The 9,338-nt window shown below is 32.3% G+C and overlaps 1 protein-coding gene across 3 annotated transcripts; it reads right to left on the bottom strand.

Annotated features, from left to right (window-relative positions):
• Positions 1-496: 496 nt before the first annotated feature.
• Positions 497-5,381, bottom strand: LOC107763924 (UDP-xylose transporter 3). 3 transcript variants are annotated; one of them, XM_075232762.1, is made up of 8 exons: positions 5,072-5,381; positions 4,702-4,847; positions 4,276-4,460; positions 3,315-3,382; positions 1,950-2,082; positions 1,553-1,714; positions 1,209-1,481; positions 497-1,038 (listed from the first exon to the last, which is right to left on the bottom strand). In XM_075232762.1, exons 2-8 carry the CDS (start codon positions 4,811-4,813, stop codon positions 922-924), a joined length of 1,050 nt encoding a protein of 349 aa, XP_075088863.1. In that variant the 5' UTR covers positions 4,814-4,847; positions 5,072-5,381; the 3' UTR covers positions 497-921. The 3 variants fall into 3 exon arrangements, with proteins under 3 accessions (XP_075088863.1, XP_075088859.1, XP_075088867.1); XM_075232758.1 differs by having other exon boundaries at positions 4,702-4,930; positions 5,072-5,285; XM_075232766.1 differs by lacking the exon at positions 5,072-5,381 and adding an exon at positions 4,922-5,023.
• Between the last annotated feature and the right edge of the window lie 3,957 nt (positions 5,382-9,338).

The raw sequence follows: 9,338 nt of genomic DNA, 5'->3' as shown, positions 1-9,338 counted from the left end.
CTACGGATAAGACAGCAAAATGGTAAACATGACCTTCCTAAAGCTCTTCTCCCAAAATTCTTTTAAAAATCAAGATTAAAATTAGAATAAAGTTTATCCCAACTTATCTAGTATAAAAGTAAATATATATTTTGTATTATATATCATATATCTCATTTTTATTCCAATAAACCAAATATCTACCAATAAAATATATCCACTAGATAAGCCCTTCATTACTTAATCTCCTTATTGTAATTCCAGGATTGTAATATGTACCAGTATAACGTGTTCACCAACCAAACGACTCAAGGTTTTATGTTTCCTCCTTTACGATCAAATTGCAATACAACACCTGAAAGTCCGATTGAATCTTAAAACAGCGGGCCTGTTTGAAAGGTAACACGGCATTCTCTAACCAGATACGAGTAGGAACATTGAAAAAAATGGAAATCTTCTTCACTCCCCTCCCCCCCCAAAAAAAAAAACTTCCAATCTATTTATATTCTCATAAAGATCACCTTGAATGAGACTCATATCATTACCACCCCAAAGGTGAAAAGAGGGAAACAAAGTAAACAAATCTGCATGCATTGGAGAAATCCACTTGCAACACCTTCATGGGCTTCGTATGAACGACCAAAGTAATCTGAGAAACAAATAAGCTGAGATTCTGGGGGGAAATAATACTCCACCAGATTATGCATTTTTTGGAATGTCTAACTCATACAACACTCATCAACGAACTGCTATTTGACGATACATATCCTTCAACTCTACCAACTGGAAAATAGAGAGCTATATCTTTTTCAAATGTAACACAAATTATGTGATGATTGGATGTTCTTGCAGCTACAGCTTCTTCATTGGAACTCGAATCTGCTGGAACTCCCATCTGTACTCTAATCAAGGGCTAACCAATTGACAGCCATCAGAATATTTTTATGCAAGGAAGTCCTTGTTAGAATTCCACCCTGGGGCCTTCGCAACTACACTATCAGCTAAAATGCCGTTGCCTTTTTCAGCATTTAGTAGGGGATCAGATTCCATTTCCTTCACCTTCAATTACAGACATCAGCTAGAATTGGTTAGCATACTGTAAAATACTTATCAAAAAGAGAACACACGATATAGTAGTGACCCTAGTATCATAGATTGTGCTTCCCTGTTGTCTATGTTGAAAGAACACCAAGGATAATAAGCAATACTAAAGAAGGTAGGTAGAACACCTGAGATAGCTGGGATGCAGCCTCTGTAGACTTCTGCTGGCTCTCAACAGAACAATAATAAGAATATACAACCATTCCAACCACGGCAATGAAGATGCCCAGAATGTTTCGCCAACTGAAGGGGTCACGAAGGAGAACATACCCAAAAGCCAAAACTAGACATGTTTTCAGATGTCCAAGGACCTGATAGGTAACTGGAGATGTCTTGCCAATTACAAGAAAAGTGCTAAAGTTCACAGAAACTGATATTAGACAGGATAGGACAATGAAGGCCTGCCATCAAATTAAAAGCAATGTTATGCAAATACCTAGCTTAAACGAATAAAACCAATTTTGATCCTTACCAGCACGTTTGGTGTATATTTGAAAGCAAACACATTTTGATTTGTCAAAAGCCCATCTAGAAATGGTCCTACAATAAACAATGTTAATGCTTGATAGGGACAAGACTGATATAGGAGCTGGGTTGAAGAAACCTTGAATTTCTTCTGGATAGTATTGGTCATCTGAGAAGACAGGTTAAGGATTTCAAGCAAGAGAAGTTAATAGTCAAGAACTATATGAGCAATAACATTTTCAGAACATACATAAAAGAAACTTCCTTCGGAGAAAATTTAATCTTGTCCCCTTACAAAAAATTGTCTAGGCTGCTAAGGGATAAGGATCTGTGGGGAGTGGGTTTGGGGGTCACAGTGATATAAGAAACTGAAAAGAACTGACTGGCACTTCAGCTGAGGATACAATCTGAGCAATGCAAGTTGTCACAATTGCAAGTAGAGACAAAACGGAACCGAGGAAATTGAGCTGCAGATCAGTCACTGTTGCAATGCCAACCCCTAGGAGAAGAATACCAAGTGCAATCTGGATATTCCTACTGTAAATCATAAAAACTAGTTACTATATTGCAGAAAAGTAAAATTTCTTGGGTGCAAACTAAAGTGTGTGAGATGTTTAAAAAGCAAAGCAAAAGTCTAGAGATACATATTATTAGTACATGGACCACAAACATGAGACCAGAAGACATCCAGAGGTCATTCCGATTGACCCCTGAAAGTTCAGGTAGACAGACTGACAGCTCGTGGTGCACCCTGATACTCAAATTGAGTGAAACCAACTTCTTTTGATTAGAGGGACCCATTAAAAAAGTACGTTGACCGGATTGCTGAACCAGTGCACCTGAATAAGATTTTAATAACTAGGCAATATAGATCAACCAAGAAAGTGTACGCTTGAACAAGAGTTCCGTTCACCTTGAAAAGTAAACTTTTGAACATTGCATAAAAAATAGGATACAAAAATTTGATATTGGTGAAATCACAGATTTAACAAAATTAGCAGGCAATGTTCAGAACAGGCTGAATAAAGAAAAAGACAACTCTTTGCGGCGAAGTTTAACAAGCTTACTGCTCGTGATCACAGATTCACAAGTACATATGACATCGGCTTCTGCTCTCCCCCCTTTAGCATGCGGGTGAACTAGCACTCGATCTTTGAATTGTGCTAAAGTCTTTTTCATAAGTGCTAAAATTACATTGACTAAGGTGATGTATCCAACATTGTTTTAACTGCGTGCATTCTGCTTTCATTCTGACTCCATTCAGGAAAATTGACTAAGATATCATTGTAATTGGCAAAAAAGCACACAAAAATAGCTGAGTGTTGTGTGTAATACGCCTTATATGAGTATTACCTATACACTGCCTGTTATTCTTGTTTTTGGGGACTAAAATTGTGGTAAATACCTCGTCCTTTGACATAGTTTAGAGACCTCTACCTTATGATTCTCATCTAGTGAAAATATAGGAAGACTTTATGAAGAAATGATTATATATTATGAATCGTACTTACAATGTTCAACTTAACATATGAGCACAAAATGTAGTGTTCATGTTTAACCTATTTAAATATCCAAAATAATTAGTTCTGGTTTAAACCAAACACAAGATTTGGTTCAGAGCTTAGTGTTGAAATGGTCAAAACTTAAGGAAAAAGAACACCTTCTATTCCCATACCTATATATATAAGGAAAATGCTCCAAAGTAAACAAGAACAGTGGTGATCCTGCACTTATAAACAAAATTTCCCAAGTCTACTTTGGAACTTCACCTGAACTTCCTCCTGAAGAAAAGAGTCTCCAAAAGAACTGTACAGGGGATGATTGCCAATTTTGTTATCTACAATGCAAAAGCATGAAAGAGAAAAATCAGAAAAGAAAAGGGAACAGCTTTTAAGTTTCTAAAGTACCCAATGCTAAGACGACAGCTTTGTACAATGACATAGAATAAAGCTCTAGAGAATGTTTTGATAGAAACAAGATACAAGAGGAGCTTATCACATCAATTATAGTATTTGCAATCACAAAACTAGGGGAAACGGTTTTCTTTCTGTGTCTTTCTAAAGAACAAAAACAGAAATGGACCCTAGAATTAAGCTAGATAATTATTATTTTTATAATTACTACCTACTGCGTCGTGACAAGAACAGCTTAAGGTCAGAGGGACGCAAGTTGCAACTTCAAGCAGCAGAGACCTGCAATACAACCTCATTGATCTTATAAAAAAACTTGAGTAGTCTCGATTGCAAATTATCAACGGGAAACAGTGATATAGCAAAAGCTACGCAATGAAGTACATTGCTGGATACACAGGTACGGACACCAAAAGAGGGAAAGGAATGAGAAAAGGAGAAAAAGATACCGGTCACTCTTTGTCATAGTCATTGAGGGAGTTTTTTTCCACAACACTGGGTCAAGAGTTCAAGGCTGGTAAGTTGCAAACCAAAAAAAAGGAGAAAAAGATAAAGAGAAAAGGAAATGAAGGCAAAGAATGAAACAACTTAAACATTAGGTGATTTCTTCCCATTGTCCAAGCCTTGATGGACAGAGTTGTCCCGTACCTGTGCAGGTAACCCGTGGAATTAGTCGAGGTGCATGCTAGCTGACCCGAACACCACGGTTATTAAAAAAAAAAAGAATGGAACAACTTAACCTGATAGTTAATATCAAAAAAGGAAAGTGAAAAGAAATTAACCAAATAATTACTAATGGCAGAAGGGAAAAGATATCAACCTGATAAAAACCAACAGAGTTGAAACCCAGACTTAGATTAAGCAGTCCAATGGAAGACCCATTCAGAATTCCAAAGCCCATAACAGCTCTCGGATCAAAAGGTTTGTGCTCGAATAGTTTCATCCATATTGCCACATGGAGAGAACAAAATGTAACTAGAAGATGCCAGCTTGTCAAAGTTGTAGCTGAGAGAGTAATATCAGATGTTAGAAGTGAAATCCGAATGACATGAAAAGATTAAAGTTGCATCTATTACAACCTAAGATATACAACTAAACCACAAATTTGAGCTTGCTCTCTCCTTACTAATTACGATATTTTTATAGCAGAAATTTTTTGAGGCAAATTGTCAGTGAATCTAACTACAGCATATGTAACTAATTTCATTTACATAATTCAGTATTCTGAAATGTTGATAAAACTGACCAAACGTAAAGCCAAGAGTGGTAATAAGGGCCTTGTTGCATATGACAATGGAGACAGAGGACACCACCGACAGAGACAGTGCTCCTATTGTCCCCAGCTGATACCGTTGCATCTTCTTTACTCCCTTTTCCCAACCTCAGCAATATCTGCAATCATTACAGTAAAATATAATCATTTTCCAACATTCTCACCTCATTGCGGTCCTGTATTTGAAGATTACCAGTTTCAGCTGCATCACAAACAAATGTTTAATTCAGAGAAAACAATATTAAGAAAATGTAGCATCAAATTCATGAAACCCTAGATCTGCTACTCTTGATAAAAAACTGGAGATTACGAACGCAGAGAAATGTGGGAAGAGAGAATGAACCTCTGAGACATTGGATCACGGAAATAGATGAATTAAACGTATGTAGAATAGTGGAAAATATTTATACTTTTTTCAGAAATGGAAATACATGTGCAGAGATAAATGTGAGAATATTTGAGTTCAGAATATAAAAAGTAGTAGTAGTAGTATTAGTGGTAAAAAAATAAACTGAGGCTCCGGCTAGCTTTTCGCCGGCGGAACCATGTGACAGTCCATTTATGAAATATATCTATATCTAAAAATAAAAATAAAAAAATTGAAGGGCCCTGCGGCTTTTTGCTTTTCTTTTTCATTTAATCTTTCTTTATTTAATCCACACCCAGTGTGTGATAGCTTTTTGGGGCTGGACTAATGCAGATTGCACCCAAAATAACTTATTTTGGGATAAAAACACTTCCTACCAAGGATGTTTTTTATTTAATTATATTTGGTCTGATATTTGAAACTATTCTTTAATTTCTGTATTTTTAACCTCTGTGGCTCTGTCTAAGAATGTAGGGACCTCAATTTTGTAATTTGGTTTGCAAGTTCCTTATCGATTGTTGCAAAATCACCATAATAACGTAGCATAGCACTTAAGTTGGTTATCTACCAAATTATTTTTTTAAGTGAAGTAAACAGCTACTACTATTAACGTACTTGCTAATCATAAATGCTGAAGCTTGTCCCATTTGCTTTGATTAATGGTTATAAGAAGTAAAACATTTATAAGTGTCATTGAAATTCTTCAGTATATTTTGACTTCAAATAACCTATTTGGTTAAAGGACGAGATACTGAATTTTTTCTTCTATTTTTGTTAGGAAAAGCTCCAATATCTTGATATTTGTTATTTTCATTTTATTACTTCTTATTTGGGCAATATTGATTGTTACTTACCAAATAATGCCAATAACATAGATGGATTTTGTTCTGTTCTTTTTACTAGTACAAAAATATAACTCGAGAGAATGAATGAATAATTAATCTTTTCTATTTATGCATCTGAGTGAAGTTCTGATAGGTAAGAGATTGTAGCAAGTAGGGAATTAAGAAGTTAAAATAATTCCAAAAAAAAAAAAATAGAAAATTTTTTCTGATCGCCGAAAACTAATTAATATTCGTTAATGAAAAGGTTAGAACTTGATAGGAGCTTATCTTAAAGCGAAACAACAACTTGAGGGGCATAAATTAGCTAGGCTCAAAATACTCAACAAAATTTTTTGGAGAACTTGTGGCGACTCTTTCCATCTCTTTTATCTCGTACACCTTAGAAGAATTTTTTCTAAAAAGAAATAATAAATGATGTATTGTAGTAATAAAACGTTAACTTAATGGTCTCAGAGGTGTTGAGTTCAAAATATCTCAATAAATTTAAAGAAAATGTGTTTATGTGCAACATAATAATAACCTTATAATATTAAGCATAATAACTCATAATAAAAGGACATAACCAGAATTTTAGATATTAGCCTTATAATCCTATTAGTTTTAGGATATAATACTACACATTAGGAATCCTATTAGTATAATTATTCTCGGGCTGTCTAATTCATATAAAATTGAACAAGTAAATATATTTAGTCATGTAATCCTATTACTTTTAGGATATACTTCTTAAAAATTTCTATTACTAATTTAATTTGAAAACGTATTATAATGTCCTATTACTAATTTAATTTGAGAATGTATTATATTGTCCAAATCCATTTAGAAAAAGGAGAGCCTATATCATTATAAAAGTATAAATACAATATTAATATACCAGAATAGCCCAAAAATATTAAACGGGAGAACTCATAAGGAAAGAGCATAACTGCAATAACTTATTTTTTGCATTACAATACCTTCTATGCTAATTTTTAATATTTAATATTTAAAATTAATAAAATTTGTCTATTAAATTCTTATTAAAAATATGTAGGAAGGTTTACTAAAATTAATTTCATAAGAATCCTTCGTATTGGCAATACATTACCACTACATAATATCCAATATGAAGAAATAATAAAAGTAATATTAAATAGACTGCATAAAGAGTTAAAATTGAGAAAACAATACCCCCACGATAATATATTTTATTTTATATTTGAACTATTTTTCTACTCAAATAATATTTTTTAATTAATTTTTTGTGTAGTATTAAAAAATACCCAAGTATAAAAAATAAATAAGAAAATATTTAAGAATATAAATGTATGAGAAAGAGAAAAAAAGGGTCGGTAAGAGTTAATACCACTAATGATTCTACAAACATAAAGATCTAAAAGTGAAATGTCATATCAATCTTTTACTCTTTGAAAATAAAATTTATGGTGGATAAAATTATAACTAAGATTAAATATTCAAAATAAGAGATGAGCTAATATTAAGATCTGAATCAATATAGAATAAATTATTTTATATGTTAAAACCAAATAATTAAATCTTTTAATTAATTATTTAGCAAAAGAATCCAATTCAATTATTTCTTAAATTTATCATATGAGTAAAATTCTTATTCAAGTTAAAAAAACTCTTAGGGTATATAAATGTATTCCATAAAAAGAGCGTTAAAACACAAAGTAAAAAGATTAGTATATTATTAAGAATTAAAAATGCAATACAAGTGTTTGAGGAAGCACAATCAAAGCTAAATCCTAAACAAGAATAAGCTTTCAAAACTATATTATAAAGAGTTGACTCTGGTATAACAAGATTATTCTTTGTAGATGCCTCCGGCGGAATCGAAATAATATCTCAATGTCATGAATTACTTGCAAATATCATATCAAGAGGCATGACACTGTTAGCAATAATGGCAAGTGGTGTACCAACAATGATTTTATTGTGAGGCCACCCACTTTAGATTTGATATACCTCTTCAAACAACTTAAGTAACCATCACAAATATATCAAAGCAAAGCAATTATGCTAAATTTAAAAGGAAAGCAAAATCGATAATATGGGATGAAGTACTTATGGCTAAGTGTCAAACGATCGAAATAATTGCCCGAAGGTCTAGAGATATATTGGATATTAATAAACCGTTTGGTAAAACATTAATGGTTTGGGAGGTGATTTCTGTCAAGTAGTACCAGTAGTTCCAAAATCGACAAAAGCCGAGACTTTAAAAGCTAGCTTGTCAAAGTTATACTTCTGGCCTCAAACGAAAAAGATTTAACTGACAAAAAATATAAAGTAAGAACAGATCCAGTATTCAGTGTCTTCTTGCTTTGTGTCGGAAACGAAAAAGAGCATCCAATAAAATATGGTTTGGTTCTTCCTAAACACTTGGTTATCAATCACAATGGTAATAATAGTGCATTTAATAAGAGAAATATCTCTATCATTAGATTTTGTACAAATCGCATGATAGAATTAAAAAAGATATCTTAGCTAGCAGAAATGAATATGTTGATCAACTAAATAAAAGGTTGATTGCAAAATGTTATAGTAAAAATAAAATATTTTTTAATTTTTGACTCAGCAGAAAATTATACTAATAATTACTATAAAGAAGAATACTTTAATACTTTAATACCAAATGGTCTTCTACCATACATGTTTGTTGTCAAGTTTCTTATTTCTTACGTATGTTATTGTCGTTGTATATATAATAGACTAAGTTAAAATTGATCCTCCATTGTATATAGGTTAATCTTGAAGAAAAAATATGATCATCATGCTACTAAAAAACTTAGATACGTTGAAAGCTTATGTAATATCACACATATAGTATATAGAAGTTTTGACAATAATATCATAATGCAAAAATTATGATACTGGTTAATATGCTTCTAAGCATATTCTTATCCCAGAATTCAACTTTCGTCTTCTGAAACTAAGGAATATCCTATTAAATTTGTGTGAAAATAATTTTTAGTATGTTTATGTTTTGCACTAATAAATAAAGAATAAGGACAAACATCCTAAATTGGACTATATTTACCACAATATATTTTCTTGCATGAACAATTGTATGTTGCACTGTCACGAGGGATATCAAGATCGACAACAAGAATTCTGGTTAAGGCAGAGCAACCAACACATTAGGAGGAAACATACACAAAACATTATTGTCCACAAAGAAGTGTTCGTTAAGATACCATCACATTAAATACTTTTAAACTATAATATATAATTATCTAACTAACTTGACAAAATTGATCGTTTGTGTAAGTTTTGATGATGTCCTTTTATTTTAAATTCATGTATTATGCTAATGTAATAATATTTTTCGGCATTTAGATTATTGTTATTTTATTATAAATAAAATTTCTCTCATTAATTAAATTTTATTATTCCTT

This window comes from Nicotiana tabacum, chromosome 2 (assembly GCF_000715075.1).
Source record: "Nicotiana tabacum cultivar K326 chromosome 2, ASM71507v2, whole genome shotgun sequence".
Taxonomy (NCBI): Eukaryota; Viridiplantae; Streptophyta; class Magnoliopsida; order Solanales; family Solanaceae; genus Nicotiana; species Nicotiana tabacum.
This window is presented reverse-complemented; position numbering and strand designations above follow the sequence as displayed.

What these genes read in the sequence shown, in the direction of transcription:
- LOC107763924 (XM_075232762.1), bottom strand. Translation starts at nt 4,813, where the DNA reads ATGCAACGGTATCAGCTGGGGACAATAGGAGCACTGTCTCTGTCGGTG. An exon ending in CACTCTTGGCTTTACGTTTG is followed by an intron (nt 4,461 to 4,701) that starts GTCAGTTTTATC and finishes TTACTCTCTCAG; the next exon opens with CTACAACTTTGACAAGCTGG. An exon ending in CAACTTGCATTGCTCAGATT is followed by an intron (nt 1,715 to 1,949) that starts GTATCCTCAGCT and finishes CTGTCTTCTCAG; the next exon opens with ATGACCAATACTATCCAGAA.